At 39.7% G+C, this 20,767-nt stretch overlaps 1 protein-coding gene across 2 annotated transcripts in view; it reads right to left on the bottom strand.

Annotated features, from left to right (window-relative positions):
- Positions 1-828: 828 nt before the first annotated feature.
- The window catches only part of LOC140736958 (ras-related protein Rab-3C-like), a 137,594-nt gene continuing 117,655 nt past the window's right edge, over positions 829-20,767 (bottom strand). For both annotated transcript variants that reach the window (XM_073063011.1, XM_073063010.1), the window contains exon 5: positions 829-13,444. In XM_073063011.1, coding sequence (XP_072919112.1) covers positions 13,257-13,444 — 188 coding nt within the window. In that variant the 3' untranslated portion in view covers positions 829-13,256. The remainder of the gene's footprint in view (positions 13,445-20,767) is intronic.

Raw genomic sequence — 20,767 nt, 5'->3', positions numbered from 1 at the left:
TGATTATCAAAGAGGTGATGAACCAGGGTATGATCCTATCATTACCTTCCTTAAGAGAAAAAGTTTTATGGCACAGTAGGATTGGCATATGAATCAGATTCCTCAGTGCAGAAAGGAAAATTGGCACATTCTGGAGCTGCTGCTTTAGGTACATTAGAAGCATAGGAAAAAGAACCACAGCCAGAGCAGAAGAACTACGTTTAGAAAGGATGGGGGAAGAGAGGTTAGAAATGATCAAGTCTCCAAATTTCTCATAATTTGTGATGGACATCATGTTTCGTTACAGAGAAAAGTAGGGTACCAAGGCACACAGAGCAAAGGTAGTAAATATAATTGAGATGGCATGGGGAAGTGCTCCAAGTGAATGATTGATCAGGATTGAGTGTATGAGATATTATTAATTTTGTTTTAATCCTAATTAAACCATCCAATTTAAACTTTGTCTTCATTTATAAATATGCCAAAGCAAAATAATACTTGCTTAAACATGCAAAGAAAATTTATCCAGAATTGTGTTGTTCCTGGAAATAAATTTTTGAATTAGTCTGGAAATCAATAAGGAAATATTAAATGATGTATTTTTATATAATTTCAATGTCATTTCACTATGAAACTACCGGCAGATAATTTAGAAATTGTTTTAACAGCCCATGTTTAATCCTTGACAAAACACTATTAAACTTTGATTGAAAAAAACAGACATAATTAAAGGATTTGCAAAGCCACAAGTACAAGTTCTTTTTGTGACATTAGAAATTTTCCTTAAAGTTCTGTTACTAAGTTCAGCAGAGTGCTGAAGAATAAGACACAGTTCTAAGAATTCCAGACTTGATTCATACCTTTTAAACTTTATTTTTAAAAATACACATAAAAATATAAAAACATGTGCCCACTTTTCAAGCTGTCATCAAGATAAATTTGAAGCTGAAATCATCCACTAAGCAAACATTTCATAATCTTACACTTTTAAGATAATGAAGAAAAATCCTAAGAGCATGATACAAAATTTTCCTTCAAGTATATTTAAACATTACAAATATCAACAGAAGCAACACTCAATACAGTGAATTCCGTTAGTTGGGCCATCGGGTAATCAGTGCAGCCACTTAATTTGGGCCACCGCTTAAAGAACAAAAAATAATCAAGAAGATAGCCTGGGCTCCATTTGTTTATTTGGGGAACTATGCTATTTAATTAGGGCAGGAGACTGTTGCCAAACAGTTTCTAACTAGTGTCAAACACGAACACACTATAATGTGCTTAGAACGAACAGTTTTTAAATAGCATCAGTTGCATGTGCTTATTTTCAAAAAGCGGTAATTTCTGCCACTGATAGTTGGCAAGAAATAAACAGTATGACAATTCAGAACTGTTATGTTCATTGCAGTTTCAAGAATTCAGCCTTGGAGACACAAGGAATGGCCGAGAGTGAAAAATGAAACAATTTCACTACTTCAACAAGTTAGGCACTACAAAGAATCTAAAGGTATCGACAATCAATTTGAACGTTACAAGGAAGATAAAGGATGCAATTGTTGATAGCATTTCATGAAGGCATTTCATTATCTACATGAGATGTCTGCACTGCTTTCGTTAAAATAAAGCGACAGCATATCTGAATTTCTCCATCAATAACTAATAGGAACTAAAATACAGTCTTACAGTACTGTAGTAGAATTGATTGTGTTCTAATATATTCTGTATTTAATTTAAATACATAATTTGTTACTCAGTTAAATGGTAGTTTGTGTTTTTATACATTTTTAACTGTTTCCATGAAACTTCGGCTAATTGTGCAACTGCTTAATTGAGCCAAAATGTATGGTCCCGATGTGTCCCAATTAACCACAATCCATTGTATTTCAAATGCTTACCACTAACGTACAACATTCAGGTTTACACTTCATCTTAAACTTTACTTAAGCATTGTTTAAAGAATATTATGCTCACTAAGCTATAATAAGAAATATTTCAATAATACAATAAATTGAGTAATATTATGGATTTAATTTTTCAACATCTAATTATTTGTACATATATATCAAATTCAAATCAAAATTTATTATCTTAATTTTATATAAAACACATAACTAATATTGTTAAAATAATCTAAATTATTTTCTTCACAAAAGCAACATCTCATGTTCTTCTGAAGAGGAAATCTCAGACTTAATTTTTACTGTATCTTTATCATGAGCAAATTCCACTTCATTTTCTAGTTCAAAATGAGGGAAAACAAAGATGGGTATCATTTAATAATTTGGATTTCCTAGCTTCTTACACAAACATTTCTGCCTCTAGCAGTTGAATCTGGTGAGGGTGAGAATGTGTTAATTGCCTTCATCAGGAGAATCAATGCGTACATTATCACATTACCTAGTATAATTTAAAATAAAATATCTAAATGTATTAACATGAAATACTTCGTAATAACATCCATTTTCATTTAATATAGAAATCAGACACAAAGTTTTTCCTTTGCAAATAATCTCCTGCTAGTGGGAATGTTGTAGTGCCAACAAAATGGGAGGGGGAGTCTAATTACAATTAATGTACAAATAATTCAGAAGTTGGTGCTGAATAGCACCCAGAAGCAAATAGATAATTTTGCTGCTCATGGCTAGACACAAGCAGAAAACTAAAATATTTTTTGGAACTGTGACCATTGGAAGTGTGTGAGAAGTGAATCAAAATTCTTGGTACATTTTGTTTCCAACAACTTTAAGTCAGATTGTGTTATTGAATTTCTTTCCATACAGTTCTATAAGGTGAACTTGTAATTCCTAATTTGACAACGTTCCTGTTTTGTTTCTTTTGGAGAAACCACTGGCTGCATGACCAGGAGGTAAATTATCATCCTCTTGAAAAATAAAAATGCACACTGTCATTTAAAAACTTGTGTCTTGTGTACATAATACATGAAAAGTCATGTGAAAATTTTCATCATCCAAACAGCTTCAGATTAAGTCAGCATTATCACAGACTAAATTGAGTAGAAGTCAAACAAGTAATTAACCTATTGTGCTTTTTAGCCAGTATTAAAGGCATGCATAGAACATATACAGAGATGATGAGATAATAGCTGGAAGAGAAATACTCACATAGTATGTACATACTCACAACTTTATTTTCATATTGCACTTATTTGGCCTTACTTTTGCTCTGAATAGGACGTTAGTTTGGAAATTGGAAAGCAGAGCAGTCAGTTTTTATGCAGTTATATGGAAGAAGTGGGAAACATTTGCCTTTATACAAATTACTGTGTCGTACATTGAATATCTTGTCTCTTCATCTAATTACAACACTATTCCAACAATAAGCTGGAAGACAGGAGATCAGGTATAAATTTGACCCATGACCATACTAAATATTGCAAATCTTGTAAAACCTTAAATTCCAAATGCAGGGTAATTTGTAGATAATCTACATTTCTTCCACAGTTATAATTTGAGAACTTAGTAGGGGAAGAATCTGTTGTTCCAGGGTTTTTAGAAAGTGATATGATTTAATTTAAATTTCAAACTAAAAACATGTAAGAACTTACACTGGTAGATGTAGTTGTTTGATAACACGTGATACATTCTCTCCACACAAAGAAAAAGTATACCATACAACCTCAAGTATTAGTTCCTAATATTTACTATCAAGTATTTTCTAAAAATCTGGAATTCAGATCACCAAAACAAGTGAATTGAGAATGCTTGAAGTCATATTATGCTGATGCTAGCATCTTGCAGTGCAGTTATAGCTGATGTTTTACTACCATGTGTCTACATAGTCTGAATAAAGTTCAAAACAAAGCTCCACTCCATGGAACAAATAATTGCTATTTGTGGGACTCTGAGAGCAAGGAAATGCATCTATAACTATATTGTATTTCCACAAAAAGGAAGTAAAGGAAACTTTGCTTTTAATAAAGTCTTGTTCGGAATAAATAAGTTTTTTCTTCTTTTAAAAATCTTTTTAGGCAAAGGATTGCCACCTACTGACAGTGTCAGGAAATGTAGAAGAGGCTTGCCCCAAACAACAGAGCAGCAGACGATATCATGGTGAGTGATTACTTCAATAATAAACTGCAAAATAACAAGCCAAAGGGGGCCACAAAACAAGGGAGAACAGATATTTAACACATCAAGGCAACAAGGTAACTGAAGCTTCGGAGCAATTGGTTGAGACCGGCTGGTTCAATGGGCTAATAAGAACTGTGAATGAGAGGTGGGGTTGAATAGGGTGCAGGTGATTCCTGTTAGCTGGGTAGAAACGGGGAAGTACTGTACTGCCTGTGCAGGCCTGACATATGGCCACTATGCAATGACCCAGGACCATCAGGGATCCAAGATGAAACAGGATGGCACCTGTGACCTTGCCTCCCAGTTGACCAGGTATTGTATGCCACATCCACCACAACGTATATCTACCAACCGGTGAACTGTAGACAATGGACCACCTTCCACCATCCTTGGTTCTGGGGGTGCAGGCTCAGGCGGGATGAGTGGTCCATGGACCATGAGCTTGAACCAGGACACGTGGAAAGTAGGGGTGATCCTGAGGGATGGTGGCAGCTGAAAATGGTAAGTGACTGGGTTTATGTGATAGCTGATCTCAAAGGGACCAATGAACCAGGGCAAGAACTTGCAGAAGTCTGTGTGCAAGGACAGATGGACAAAAGATACAGTGCCAGGTTGGAGTAGTCTGGCTGGGCACCAACACCGGTTAGCCTGGTGGCTGTAGGCATGGTTGGCAGCTAGGATGGCTCTCTGAGCCCTCTGGCAAGCATCCCAGCAGCGGTGAACCAGGGCCCTGGCAGACAGAACCTCAACCGTTGGCTCCTCCGCGGGGAACAATGGGGGTTGCCAGCCATGAAGCACTTCAAAAGAAGCAGAGAAGGTGTGTAGATTGGGGGAGATACCGTTTCCATGTAGAAGGGTTAGAGTTGGCAAAGCATCACAGAAACTTCTCCACTTGCTGATTGACTTTCGGACTGACCGTTGGTCTGAAGGTGATAGTCAGAGGACAAAACTCACTGAGGTGTAGAGGAGGGAACGGAATGCTTGCCAGGTGCAGGGGATGAAGTATATCCCTGTCTAACACAATGTCCTGAGGTAAACCATGGAGGCGAAATATATGTTGGAGAACCATGTCTGCCATCTCATCAGCTGATGGAAGTTTGGGGAGGAAAGTGAATTGGGCTGCCTCGAAGAATCAGTCCACCACTGTCATGATCACCGTGACCCTATTGGAAGATGGCAAACACCCAATGAAATCCATGGGGATTGGTAGGGGCCGCAGGACCTCAGAGTAACACTAGTTGGAGGAATTGGACTGGGCACTTTGAGGACAAGCAACAACAACTGATGTACATCTGCGATCATGGTGAGCTATCAGAACAGGTAGCACAGAAAATCGTTGTTGGATATTTGGAGAAGGGTGAGAAATGGGCTCACTGGAGTGCCTCAGATCACGTGGCTTCTGGCATGTACATATAGTTGTCGGATGTGTCGGCCAGAGCAGGCTTATGCTGTAGGATCTGGTTCTCAAGATCCCAGGTAATCAGGGTGAGAATCTAACAAAGGGCTGAGGGTCGATTTCCATTTCAGCTAGGTCAAACTGTCATGTCAGGGCATCTGCCTTAGTGTTCTTGGAACTAGATCAGTAGATGATGAAGTTGAATTGCTCAAAGAAGAGGGCCTTACGTGGGTCAAGTTGGTGTATCTGTTGCATGGATATGAGGCTCTGGTGGTCAATCCAGATCAGAGAGGGCCTAGTGTTTGCCATCAACCAATGTCTCCATTCCTCCAAGGCCTATTTAATGGCAAGTACCTCGCTGTCTCCTTCTCCATGTATAGTGTAGTGCATAGAGTTGAACTTGCACACGAAGAAGGCACAATGGTGTCTTCCTGTCTGGTCTTCACTGGGAGAGGACGGCCCCAATGCCCACGTCAGATTCGTCTACCTCTACCACAAAACATCTGGAGGGGTTTGGATGGCGGAGAATAGGAGAAGTGGTGAAGCATCTTCTGAGCTCCTCAAAAGTGTGGTCCGTGGTTACCTGTGAGGTAGATGGTTTGGTGAGGGAGGTGAGGGGAGTGGCAATTTGGCTGTAGTTCCTGATGAAATGGAGGTAGAAGTTGGAGAAGCCCAAGAAGTGCTGTAGCTGTTTCAAGAGCATAGTCAGGGCCATTCAATGAGAGCTCACCCTTTCTCTCGGTTCATGGTTATACCTTTGGGGTGAAAGGAAACAACTGGGGTGTGGAACAGGCATGTTTATAAGTTGTAGTAAAGCTGGTTTTTGAGGAGATGCTGAAGGACTGAACAGATGTGGGTCTTTGAGGTTCTTGGAGAAGATGAAGTTGTTGTCAAGGTAGACAAATGCAGCATGTCTCAGAGAATCTTGTTGATGAAGGCTTGGGAAACGGCTGGACTGTTGGAAAATTTCTTAAGGCATTACCAATCATTCATAATGGCCAGTGGGTGTTCTGAATGCCATCTTCCACGCGATCCCCTTGGCAGATGTGGATCAGGTTGTACGCCCATGATAAATCCATTTTGGTGAAGATCTGGACCCCAGTGAGTGTTTCTAATGTGTTGTCCATCAAGGAGAGAGGGCAGCCGTTCTTAATGTTGATTTTGTTGAGTACCATGGTGGTTGATGCAGGGACAAAGTCACCTATCTTTCTTTTTGACGAAGAAAAATTCTGCACTGGATAGCCATTCTGTAGCGCTTCGATGAAGTAGTCATTCATGGCTTGGGTCTCCGAGGAAAGAGGAAGAGCAGATCACCTCAGGGAGGATTGGTGCTTGAGAAGAGGTTGAACTTGCAGCCGTGTGGTCTGTGAGGCAGGAGGGTGCAGGCTTTGCTTTGACTGAAGATGATGGCCGAGTTATGTATTCCTATGGGAGTTTGGTGAAATTGAAAGTCTTCACCATCTCCACAAATTTACGGGGTCAAGTCAGCTGAGGTTGCAGGCAGGAGGCCCAGCAGGTGGGTCCCCAACTCAGCAGTAAGCGTGACGAAGTGAGGTCATGAGTGGAGAGCCAGGGGTATCCCAAGATGAGTAGAGTACTCAGTGATTTGATAAGAGGGAATTGGATGGACTCATGGTTCTCTCCAATGCTCATGTGCACGGGCTGTGTGCATGCTCCAAGCATCCCGGACCCTAAGGGCCATGATGCAGAAGAGGTGAGAGATAAATCTGGTAGGGAGTCCAAGCTGCACACACATGGTCCAGTCCAGAACATTGCCTGCTACACTGGAATCCACCAGAGCTTCCTGTGTTTGTAGAGCCATCGGGATATGGAGCGGGACAGAGAGACTGACTCGGTTTATGGTGCTGGAATGAGGGGCTGGGAGGGGGAGGCAGGACCCTTGTCTCTACCTGGTGGTGCTGTTTTTCTAGACAGAACGGGTATTTGATGCGTGGGTGATCGGTAGCTCCACAGTCAGCGCATAAGTTGTTTTTTCACCGATGCACAAGCTTTTGGGGGTTAAGGAAGCTCACCCTGACTACATGGGTTCTGGAGGCATTGCTGATGAGGTTCTTGCAGCCTGACACGGTTTCTGGGAATGGAACTGGGGTTTTGGCTGATGGTGCAGAGGATCATTACATAAAACACTTGTCAACATGGAGGGCCAGAATGATGAGGCTTTCGAGGCTGGTGGGCATCTCCCGGGTAAACAGCTCTTGTTTCAAGCACTCTGAGAGGCCATGATGGTAATGGGTCAGCAGCGCTTCTGCATCCCAGCCACAATCCACTGTGAAGGTCCTGAATTCAATGATGTAATTCAGCCACGAACGTGATCCTTGGTGCAGCCAGTTTCCGATCTGCCTCCCAACCACTTCCCGGATGTTCGAAACCCCTCTGCATCTTAGCAGTGAATTGCTGGTATTTATTACAGATGTGGTTTATTGTCCCAGCTGGTGACACCCCAGGTCAGAGCACGCCCTGTCAAGAGAGATCAAGGCAATTTTGGCAGGGTCTGTAGAATAGTGATGACTGCAGCTCAAAGTGCAAGATGCACTGGGCCAGGAAGTTGCTGCACTGGGAGATTGACTGCTGCAGGGTTACTTTAATGAGACAGAGTTAGCTGAGAGCAATGAACAGATGGTCAATGGTTTCCTGCTGCTTCTGGGTCGTGTACTCCCTGTTGATGGGACAACTTCATTTAGGCGAGCAAATGCTGCTGGGTCAATTGTTGGTTCGTCCATCTTGTCAAGAAATATAGAGGAAGCTTGACCCAGAAACTGAGCAGCAGAGATAATTTAGCGGTGAGCAACCACTTTAATAATAAACTGCAAAATGACAAACCATGAGGGGCCACAAATACTTGACACAACAAAGCAACAAGGTAACTGAAGGCTAGAAGCAATTGTTTGAGACTGTCTGGTTTGGTGGGTGAACAAAGGTCTGTGGATGAAAGCTGGGTTTAAATGGCTGCAGGTGATGAGTTGGAAATGAGTGGCAGGTGACTCCTGTCAGCTGGGTGAAGACTGGGAGCAGCCTGCCTGTACAGGCCTGCTAGCCAGTCCTTAACAAATATATAACTTGAAGATGAGAAAGTAATTAGGTTTACAAAACAACTTTTTTGCAGCACTATATGGTTAGCCTTCACTTTGAACCAAACATGTGCTGAAGGACAGACAAAACTTTGGTAAGAGAAGGGTGATAATCACAAGGGCATAGCCTACTGATGTTGTGGCTTTTGCAAAACCTTAAATAAATATAGCCAGTGAAATATAAATTTTTAAATCCCCATTGGTCTTCCTTACATTTACAATTCTTATTTTTAATTATTTGATGAAGAGCTAACTTTACCATTGCTCTGCTAATATTGAGGGTTTTTTAAAAAAAAACTTTTAGGTGCCAGTGATTAACTGAGACTGAATAGAAAAAGGCACGAAGATGACAAATACAACTCAGTAAAGCTGATTGCACAACACTCTGTGTAATTAATGGTTTCAAGTCTACACATGCAGAAAAGATGTGGCCAGAAAACAGATATTCTCATGAAAGATGTCCATTCCTGCAAGTCACCTAATTACCGGGTAGCTATGAAAAAAATTATTATATTAGTTTTATATTATCACAATTTTCAGTTAATTATGTACATTACATTATATCTCAATATTATGCTGAATAAATCCCATTTATAGGTTTACTGATGATTTACCTAGGAAGGTAAATTTAGAACAATAATGTGTTCTGAATAAAAGCCATGGTAAAAAGATGTCAAGCTATTCAATGTAAGGTACTGAGCATGTCGACTCTCCAGCCTTATAGACTGCTTTGAACTTTCTCTTAAAGATAAAGATATGAATACCAAGACACAATACAGTTCATTAAATCTCAGGGTGACACAAAGTTACTATATACAGAATGGGATATTTACAAATTCTTCAATAAAATGATATTTCATCCAATCAATGTAATTTCATCCAGATTCCTGGCTCAAAAAAATCCGACCTTAAGAAAGATGCTTTTCAGTTTAAAGTAAAAAATTATTTGGCAAGATTTTTGCTGCAGAAAATCATGAGCTCTTATAATAATGACCTTGGAACTTTTGGCCGTCAGCATTTAGTCCTCTAACCCTATTTCATTCTCCAAGGTACACAAATGCATTGTTCATATTAATAGCCTAAGCATGAGAACAGCGGGTGGTTGCAGGAGTTCTGGAAACTGATTGTAGAGCCTTAGTTCAATTTTATTAATGACATCACAGGAAAAGCAGGAATTGATGCAAATAGTCTTTCCAGGAACATACTTTATATTGATCTGGGCCCCAAGTCCTGACACGATTAAGCCCTTGAGCTTGGCACAACTAAAGCAGGACTTGCAGGAAGTTAGGTAGATTATCTCATAGAATGAATCAAAAGTGTATCTGCCCAAACTCCAAGTGAAAATTCCAATAAATCCATAATCCAGTAATCTGGCAGAACTATGACACTGGACAGAGAACAGTACAGCACAGGAACAAGGCACTTTAGCCCATAACTTCTGTGTTGACAATGAAAATTTCAACTAATCCCATCTGCTTGCACATGGTCTACATTCCTTGCCCATTCATGTGCTTGTCTGTGTAAAAAAAATAAACATGCCCTGTAAATCTCCCTTGAATCTCCTCCCCTCACTTTAAAACTATGCTCTCCTGTATTTGCCGTCTCCACCCTTGAGGAAAGACTCCATCTGCCCTATCTGTGCCTGTCATAAATCTGATAAACTTCAATTAGGCCAGGCTAAACCACCAACTCTCCAGGTTTGTCTAACCTCTCCTTGTAACTAACTGGCCATGGTAATTGCTCTTCCTGCTCCATGCACCTCAAATACAGCTGGTTACACTGAAGTATATGTGACAATTAAGCACTTGTAAGTTGGGCTATGCAATGAGAATCATGTAGTCTTTATAGCTTTGGGCCTGTACTCACTGGAATTTAGAAGAATGAGGGAGAGGGGATCTGATTGAAACTTATCAAATATTGAAAGGCTTAGATAGAGTGGATGTGGAGAGGATGTTTCCTGTAGTGGGGTGTCTCGGACCAGAGGGTATACCCTCAGAATGCAGGAGCGTCCATTTAATACAGTGATGGGAAGGGGTTTCTTTAGCCAGAGTGTAGTTTGTCTGTGGAATTTATTGCCACAGATGGCTCTGGAGCCTAAGTCATTGGCTATATTTAAAGCAGAAGTTGATAGGTTCTTGATTAGTTATGGTGTCAAAGGTTAGATGGAGAAGGCTGAAGAATGGGATTGAGAGAAATTTTAAAAAGCAGCCATGATTGAATGGCAGAGCAGATTCAGTGGGCTGAATGGCCTAATTCTGCTCCTATGTCTAATGAAATAGACATTTTCCTTTGTCAGAATTCTTGGAAGAAACCTTACCAGTTTTCATAAACAAACAGGAAGAGATGGAAGACTTTGTCTACCAATTCTCAGCAGTGAGATGCAGCTAGTTGAAAACTAATACAGGATGCCTGCAGAGTATAATTTCCATTAGCAAGCTTACACGTAGTATGTTTCAGGTTGAGACTTTGCATTAGGACTGCATTCTCAAAGGACTATCCAGTTATAATGGTGACCCGCAGTGCTTGTACTACAACAGCAACCACATTTGAGAAGTACTCCCTCCGCTGGACAGGACTATTGGAAATCTAAAAGATGTGAAAATTTCCATATAAATGCATTTTTTCTCATTTCTTCCTCTGTGAGGCTTCCTCTTAATTTTCACATAATTACCTCTCTGCTGCCAGTCAGACCCAGCTGCATTTTTGCATATACAATTTGCAATTAATTATGCAAATAATATTAGTCTGGAAAAAAAGAACGCTAGCAAGAGATTCTACAAGCAAAGTTAATCACCTGGCAATTTTCACCTAGAAATTAAAATTACTCTCTTACTATCCTATCAGTCTCACATCTAATTTTTCTATGTTCTTAATCAGTATCCAGCTCTGACCTGTGAAAACATCTTGAGGTTATTCTGCAATGCAAAAAGTTTTATATAAAGACAAACTATTTTTGCTACTGGTTTTGTAATTGTTTGATATAAGAATATAAGAAACTGTTGCAGACCATGCAGTCACCTTGGCTTACTCCTTCATCCCATGGTACACTGCCTGATCCATTTTGCTGCCCAATCACCATTGCTTCTGATTCCTTTAGTAAATAAAAATGATTGATTTCAGCCTTGCAACAACTGAACATGCACAGCCCTCTAATGTAAAGAAGTCTAATATTTGATAATCCTTAGCATAAAGAAAATTCAAAGTGTTTCAGTCCCAAATAGCCAACTACTTACTCTCCCCTAGCTCTGGACTCAAAACAGCCTTGCAGAATTTACTCCTGAGAGTAAATTCTAACAGTCTTGTACATCACTTCCCTGAACAGACCTGGACTAATTATAGACCGATCTGACTTTGTCCATGCCTCTTCATGCTCTGGTTGTTATCTCACAAAAGCCCTGTACAGTACAATCTCACCAAGACTATTATTGGAGTACAACATTCCTACTTATACAAATAGCCAACATACAATTTGCCTTCCAAAGCATGTTACAGAAGATCTTACAGTACAGAGAATAGGTGAGAATATGGCAGACAGCTCAGGAAAATGGCTGTACTGAGCCTTTTTCCAGTTTTGACTTGTCTTCTCTGCCAGGTCATAGAAACAGGGGGATAGGTATTGAGAAAACCGGGTACTGAAACATTAATTACTACTCCTCTGATCAATGATATTATCATTTCAGTTGCAAGGAAGTAGGTTCAGGGATGCAGTGCTAATGGCATTTAATTACCTTCATGGAGAAGGAGGAGTGACACACATTCCAACACTCCATTTCCACACAACCTCTCATCCACCATACACCTTTAATACTTTCTTACTGAACATTCCAGATTTAGCTAGTGTAGTTGCTTTAGTAACTGCATTTTCTGTCTTTTAATAGTGTTCCCAATCATTGCTGGGCTACAGGAGCCCATCCTATGCCCTTAACAATGTCCAAAACAGGAAGATGGATCCAAGTTTCTGCAATATTAGAGGCATATTCACAGATGGTTTCTTCAGAGAGGAGATCCCTCGTGCATCACAGATTGAGAACCTCTCCTGGTTTTAATGGTATGAAGACAGTAAAGAGAAGTTTAATAAATTGCAAATGTGGAATATTAACTAAATAGAATTTACAATAAGGGAAATTATAGTTGTGAAGTCTAATAATAGACTTACTTTTTCAGAATAATTTAATTTACTGTAATATTTCTTCCTTTTAATTTATGCTTATCTTATAGTGGAAACTATATTAGCCAGAGGCATTCTTCTGCCAACATTCCAACTGTTCCAACAAACTTTGTGAGATTATTCATTTAATTTTGATAGATTCTCTTTGAGTTCATTGGCATTTCCAGATTTAGCCCTTCATAATACTTTCTTTACAACTTCCCAAGATAAACCATGTTACAGCAATCACCTAAACAGTTAACTATAAAATCTTGATTTCCAATTCAGAAGGACTGAAAAGGTCCAGTCTCAAAAACATCAATATCAGCATCAGTTAGTAACATTGTAAGGTTTATAATGTAGTTGAATGTTCACTTTGTGCAAAAGTACATAACATTTAAACACATTAAAGAATAAATAAAATTTATTAGTTCTACCATCTGCATAATATTGAATGAATTGGCATTTGATTGCCTTCATAGCACATGCAACTATAAAGAGAAACAGAAAGAAAAAATAATGGAGAGGTCAGAGGTCACCAAGTTGAGAGGTCACTAGCAGGCACAATTCTGTTGCATTGATGCTGGGTTGTCTGTCAGTCGTGTGTGCTTCCTCCCACTGCCCATTGATGGATCAGACTCCAGGCTTTCTGACATTTTCTCACATATGATATCTACTAGACGTTCAAAGACCTGCTTGACATTGATGTTTTCTTTGGCACTGACCTCAAAAAACTCGAATCCTGTAAAAGAAAAAACATACAAAGTGATCCACAAGTGTTTTTGTTGATTTCACATTTTGGAACCTGATGGGGAAAAACAGACAAGATCTACAATTATTATCCAGCATTTTAAAGAACACTTCATTTACGTACCTGCTTCATTTAAAAAAATTAATTTCACTGTGGATCAGAGTGTAGTGGTTTTTTTGTGAGGAGATAAAGAAAGGAATCTGCTACTTAAGGTGTTAACGCTTTAGGGATTTTGATATCTGAATTGAAAGGTTGAATTTTCAGGTTCATGGGCTAGAACCGTTTCCGAGAGAAATTTCTAATAGAAGACTTTGAGAATGGGTTTAATAGAGTGGACATGAAAACTTAGAGAATACGTTTCTATCTGGGCAAGACCAAAACTAGGTAAACAATTAATGAAGTGATGAGAATGTAGAATTTGCTATTATAATTATTGCTGAAGACAGTAACAAAATGTTAAGGGAAAGATTGGTATGTAAATATAGGAGAAATGAAAATTACGATTTGCCGATAGTGTTCAAAGGAGTGAACGGTGTAGAAAAAGGCAAATATGAAGCAAATACATCAGCATGACCACAGCTGAATAGTCTCAGTCCAGCTTTGTTTTCTTTCTTGTCCCCTCCCATCCATCGCTCATAACTACAACTTTCCAATCTTTGAACATTTTCCCTCACTATCTCATTTTTATCTTTCTTTCAATGGTCTTTTCTTGAAGGCGCTAACTCATGCCATTGTTGAATGCCTTACTAAAGTCCATGTAGGAAAGATCCAATACCTTGCCGTCACCAATCATTTTTGTCATCTCCACTAAAAACTCAAGTTCATATGCTAGGTATATGTGAAATATAACTATTCAGTTCCTCAGCCAGGTGATGATTCTGCATCTGTGAGCCTAGTGAAAAAAAGCTACCTGGAAGATCTGACCCAAAAATCCAGTCTTCAATCAAATCCATACAATTTTATAATGCAGCATTAGTTATGTCATTTTCAAATTTTAAAAATGAGAGAAAATACACAGTTAACATACAGAATAGTTCTGATGCAAGATAATCTGCATAGAGAACATATAATGGTATGACTGTGCAGTTAGCTATAGCTCAAATACCATCTATAAATTTGCTGATGATACAACCGTTGTTGGTAGAATTTCAGATGAAAATGACAGGGCGTACGGGAGTGAGATATGCCAACTAGTGGAGTGATGTCGCAGCAACAACCTTGCACTCAACGTCAGTAAGATGAAAGAACTGACTGCAGACTTCAGGAAGGGTAAGTTGAAGGAACACACACCAATCCCCATAGAGAGATCAGAAGTGGAGAGAGTGAGCAATTTCAAGTTCCTGGGTGTCAAGATCTCTGAGGACCTAACCTGGTCCCAACATATCAATGCAGCTATAAAGAAGGCAAGACAGCGACTATATTAAGAGTTTAAAGAGATTCGGTATGTCAACAAATATACTCTTAAACTTCTATAGATGTACCATGGAGAGCAGTCTGACAGGCTGCATCACTGTTATGGGGTGGGGGGGGGCTACTGCACAGGACCAAAAGAAGCTGCAGAGGGTCATAAATTTAGTCAGCTCCATCTTGGGTACTAGCCTACAAAGTACCCAGGACATTTTCAGGGAGCGGTGTCTCAGAAAGGCAGCGTCCACCATTAAGGATTCTGGCATTGCTGTATCTATATAAACATAGAACATAGACATTTGCAGCACATTACAGGCCCTTTGGCCCACAATATTGTGCCGACCATGTAACCTACTCTAGAGACTGCCTAAAATTTCCCTAGCACAAAGCCCTCCATTTTTCTAAGCTCCATGTACCTATCTAAGAGGCTCTTAAAATACCCTATTGTATCCGCTTCCACCACCACCACCGGCAGTGCATTCCACGCACCCACCACTCTCTGTGTGAAAAAACTTAGCCCTGACATCTCTTGGGTACTTACTTCCAAGCACCTTAAGACTATGCCTCCTCGTGTTAGCCACTTCAGCCCTGGAAAAAAGCCTCTGGTGATCCACACAATCAATGCCCCTCGTCATCTTATACACCTCTATCAGGTCACCTCTCATCTTGCATCGCTCCAAGGAGAAAAGGTCAAGTACACTCAACCTATTCTCATAAGTTACACCTTCCAATCCAGGCAACATCCTTATAAATCTCCTCTGCACTCTCTCTATAGTATCCACATCCTTCTTGTAGTGAGGTGACCAGAACTGAACACAGTTTCATTATTTTAAATATTTCTATCAGCCCCCTACATTCCAGAGAAAGTGTTCCAAAATCTCTGCTTATGGCTAATACTCTAATCAAGGCAACATTCTGATGAACCACTTCTGCAACTTATCCAAAGCCTCCACCTTTTTCTGTACTGTATTCCAAATATGGCAAAAACATTTTTTTGCAGCTGCAACATGATTTCCTGACTTTTATACTCAAAAGCCTCAGCATAACAGATGAACAAAAGTATGCTATACACCTTCTTTACCATCCTATCTACCTGTGACATTTGTTTAGATTAAACTCCATCTTCCATTTCTCTGCCCTTATCTCCAACTTATCCTTATCTTGCCATATCCTTGGACAGCCTTCTTCACTATCTTTAAATCCATAAATTTTGTGTTTGCACACTTAGTAATCAGCCTAGTTTCATTTTTGTCTAAATACAAACAATAGAGATTTTTATGGAACACCACTGGTCTCCAGTCAGAGAAACACCCCTCCACCACCACACTTTAATATTGAGTCAATATGGAATCTAATCTACCAAATGACCAAGATTCCAGTGTGTTTTCATCTTCTGGATAAGACTACAATGAGAGATCTTGTTGAATGCCTTACTAAAGTCCATGTAGCCAAGACCCAATGCCTCGTCCTCATCAATAGTTTTGTCACCTCCTCAAAATATTTGTTCATGATTCATGACTCCCCCTGCACAAAGAGGAGAAGGATGTGGGGGTATCATAGGCTGAGATGCTATCTAATAGAAATACCTAAAGTAATGAGGGGCATAGAGAGAGTAGATAGTTAGTCTTTTACCCAGTTGTTTTCTCTGGAGCAGCAGTGGCTGAGGGGAGTTCGGATAGAGGTTTATAAAATTGTAAGAGGCATAGATAGACAACCAGTATCTTATTCCCAGGGTTGAAATGCCTAATAACAAAGAGCACACATTTAAGGTGAGAAGAGGTAAGTTCAAAGGAGATGTGTATGGGGCAAGTTTTTTCCACAGGGAGAGAGTATTCCAGGTGGGTACCTGAAATATGCCATCTTGGGTGGTAGTAGAGACATCCAAGAAGCTCTTGGACAGAATGTGCAGGAAATGGAAGGATGTAGATATTATGTAGACAGAAGGGATTAGTTTAGTTGGACATTTGATGACTAATTTAATTAGTTTGGCACAACATTGTGGGCTGAAGTGCCTGCTCCTCTGCTGTACCATTCTAGGTTTATGTTCAAAGTCATGCTGATAATCACTAATATGCCCGTGCTTTTCCAAATGCAAGTAAATCCTACCTCAAAAATCCTTTCCAATGGCTTCTCTAACACTGATGGCTTACTGGTCTATAATTTTAGCATTATCCCTCCTACACTTTTTAAACAAAAGAACAACATTGTCTTCTCTCCATTCCTCGGGGAGATCACCTGTGACCAAAGAGGGTACAAAAATCTCTATCTAGGAGCCAGCATTTTCTGATCTTGCATCGTCAATAACCTGGGATGAACCCCATCAAGCCTTTAATGTTGCATCTTAATGCTCTCCATGAGGCTCATCGTCTCCTGCTTCTCAATATTAATATCTAGGATATTAGCATATCCCCAATCTCACTCTCCCTGTCCTCTGCAACATTCCCTTGGTGAATATTGATGCAACATACTAATTTAGAATCTCACCAACTTCCTCTGCTTCCAGTAATAAATTACCTTTGTCCTCAAGTGATTCTCTCCACTCCTGAGTTACCTCCTTGTTTTAATGTGTATAAAATGCCTTGGGATTTTCCTTAATCATACTCGTCCTTGGCAAGTAGGATTAATTTGCATTTCATGCCCCTTTTGGTCCTCCTGTTTATTTTCTTCTTTCTTTATATTCTTCAAGGGCCCTGTTGATTTCCGTTTCCCAACCTTTCAAGTACACCTACTGGTGACTTCATTCAGCCCTGCCTCTACCTGATCAAGTGACTACTGAGTGTATTTTCATGGTTTTCTTCTACTGTGACCCGTTCACTTCATTGTTCGACGTGTTGTGCACTCAGAGATACTCTTCTGCACACCACTGTTGTAACATATGGTTATATGAGTTGCTGTCGCTCTCCTGTCAACTTGAAACAGTCTACCCATTCTTCTCTGACCATTAACAAGGCATTTTTTCCCACAGAACTATCACTCACTGGATGTTTTCTTTTTGTTTCTTGCACCATCCTCTGTAAACTCAAGAGAATTGTATGTGAAAACCCCAGGTATAACTGTTACCCTTTTGAAGCAAGTGGGAACTTCCGCCTGTAGCAGTAAGAGGTTGAAATTGTCCTTGAATACTCCCACAGTTGGTTGGCACAAGTTTTTAGAGCCTTACCAGGTGCTCCATCGAGACCTTCCGCCTTGCGAGGATTGACCCTCTTTAAAGACAGCCTAACATTGGCCTCTGAGATGTAGATCACAGGGTCACCGGGTGCAGCAGGAATCTTCACAGGGATCTAGGCTATAAGTCCAATTGCTTTACCAATAATACTCACTGCACTGCAATAAACACACTTCAGAACGTCAGTCCCATCCATTAGCCTGCCCTTACCTGGAATTCCTATCAGAATTACTTAACCATGACCTTCCGTTTATGACCTGCTCCTCTGGTTCACACCCCTCAACATGCTTGTTTAAGCTCTCCTGAGTGGCACTAGCAAACCTCTTGTCCTTATCTACCACCCCATGACCCTCCACATCCAACACATTATCCTCTGCAACTTCCAACTTTATATTTCTGTGTAGGCTCCAACCTGGTGGCATGAACATTAAGTTCTCCTACCAGTTTAAAAAAAAATCCCTCTCCCTCTCCTCTTCTTCCATTCCCCACTCTCGCATCATACCTCTTCTCACCTGCCCTGAGTCCCCTCTTCCTTCCCTTTCTCTTGTGGTCCACTCTCCTCTCCTATCAGATTCCTTCCTCTGTAGCCCTTTATCTTTTCTCCCCATCTGGCTTCACCTATCACTTTCTAGCTATCCTCTTTCCTCTACCCTTATCTATTTATTCAACCATCTTCCCCCTTCCTTTCCAGTTCTGAAGAAGGGTCTCAGCCTGAAAGGTCGACTGTTTATTCATTTTATTGATGCTGCCTGACCTGCTGAGTTCCTCCAGCATTTTCTGATTTGCTCCCTGCAAGGATATTGGTGCCCCTCCAGTTTAGGTGCAAACTGTCTATCTTGTACAGACTCTTGCCTGCCAAAGAAGAGAGCCAAATGATCCACAATTCTGAAGCCCTCCCCCCCCCCCCCCCCCATCAGATCCTTAGTTACATTCAGCTGTACTATTTTCAGATGTATTTCTTGCTTTGCCTGCATATGGCACAGGGATTAAAATTAATTTAGTATTTTTGCCTGACCTTGAACACTAGCTGACTTGAGCATTTCAGCATTCTTTCTTATTTTGAATTTAAAATAAGTAAACCAAATGCAATTTTGCATTCAAAAAAGATCTACAATAACTCCTTTCATTCATTTGATGACACTTTTAAATGCCTTCAAATTAATTAACTGTCATTCTCTATTAATCTTATCAAAACCACCTAATATTTATATGAATATTTATTTAAATGGAAATTTTAACTTTTAATTATATATTGTGCTGCTAAAGGGTATGTGGTGACTAAAAGCAAAATTAGTAAACAAAAGGTCCAACTATAATTATGCACTCAAAAAGGCTGAAGTTAAAAAATACTTGAGGATATTTTATGCTCCTGCAAGTCATAGCACTAAAGTTGTCATCACACACAAACATATAAAATAGATTTCAGTTAAGCCACCTATCTGGGACAACTCCTGAAGAACAAAAACTAATTGAGAAAATAGCCGGGATTCCCTTAATTTATTTGCGACATTGTGCTGCTTAACTGGGACAAGAGACTGTTGCCGAACAGATTCTAACAAGTGTCAGTCCTGTGCACTTGTGTGGCCATTAGATACCACACTGTGCTTAGAGTTAACAGTTTTTAAATAGCATCAGTTGCTGCATTAGTGTTCAACAAGCAGTGACTTTAGTCACCAATATTTGCAAGAAATAGCAGTAAGAAAATTCAGAATGGTTTTGCTCTCTGTGGTTTCAAATATTCAGGCTTGGAGAGCCTGAAATGGCTGGGAGTGAAAATGAAACAACATCACCACTTCAACAAATTAGGAAATATGAAGAATTTGAAGATATTGACAATCATCTTGAATGTTATAATGAAAATGAAGATTTGGAGGATGAAATTGTTGATAGCATCGTATGAAGGCAGTCCAGTATCTACACTCAGTGCCTTTTCTTCACTCAGTGATTTTCTTAATTTACAGTTAATCAAAAGACACAGCTATGTACTCTGGATGAATTCCTCCGCTGATAACTAATACACAGTTTTATAGTAGTACTGGTATTGTTCTAATTTGTTCTGTATTTCAATTAAATACATAATTTGTTACTCAGTTAAATGATAGTCTGTCTCTTTTATACCTTTTTAACTAGTTCCATGTAACTTTAGCTAATTGGGACAGCCGCTTAATTGGGCCAAAATGTGCTGGTCCCGATGTGCCCAATTAACTTGAATCCACTTTACTAAAGTAAGATTAATGCAGCATTAATTGGAAACTAATCATTATATTGAAGATAGCGTTTTAAAGGCATTATACTTCAATCAACAGAGGATATTGCAGTCCTCATGGAAGACATAGTTTAAAATAGATATAAATTTACTGACGATACAACTACTGTTGGTAGAATCTCAGGTAGTGACAAGAGGGCATACAGGAGTAAGATATACCAACTAGTGAAGTGGTGCCACAGCAACAACCTGGCACTCAACGTCAGTAAGAGGAAAGAGCTGATTGTGGACTTCAGGAAGGGTAAGACGAAGGAACACATACCAATCCTTATGGAAGGATCAGAGTGAGTAGTTTCAAGTTTCTGGGTGTCGAGACCTCTGAGGATCTAACTTGGTCCCAATATATCGATATAGTTATAAAGAAGGCAAGACAGTGCCTACTTCATTAGGAGTTTGAAGAGATTTGGCATGTCAACAACTACACTCAAAACTTCATAGATATACTGTGGAAAGCATTCTGACAGGCTGCATCACT

The sequence above is a fragment of the Hemitrygon akajei genome, chromosome 12, assembly GCF_048418815.1.
Source record: "Hemitrygon akajei chromosome 12, sHemAka1.3, whole genome shotgun sequence".
In the NCBI taxonomy this organism is placed as follows: Eukaryota; Metazoa; Chordata; class Chondrichthyes; order Myliobatiformes; family Dasyatidae; genus Hemitrygon; species Hemitrygon akajei.
The sequence above is the reverse complement of the archived record's forward strand: the minus strand, read 5'-3'. Positions and strand labels throughout refer to the sequence as shown.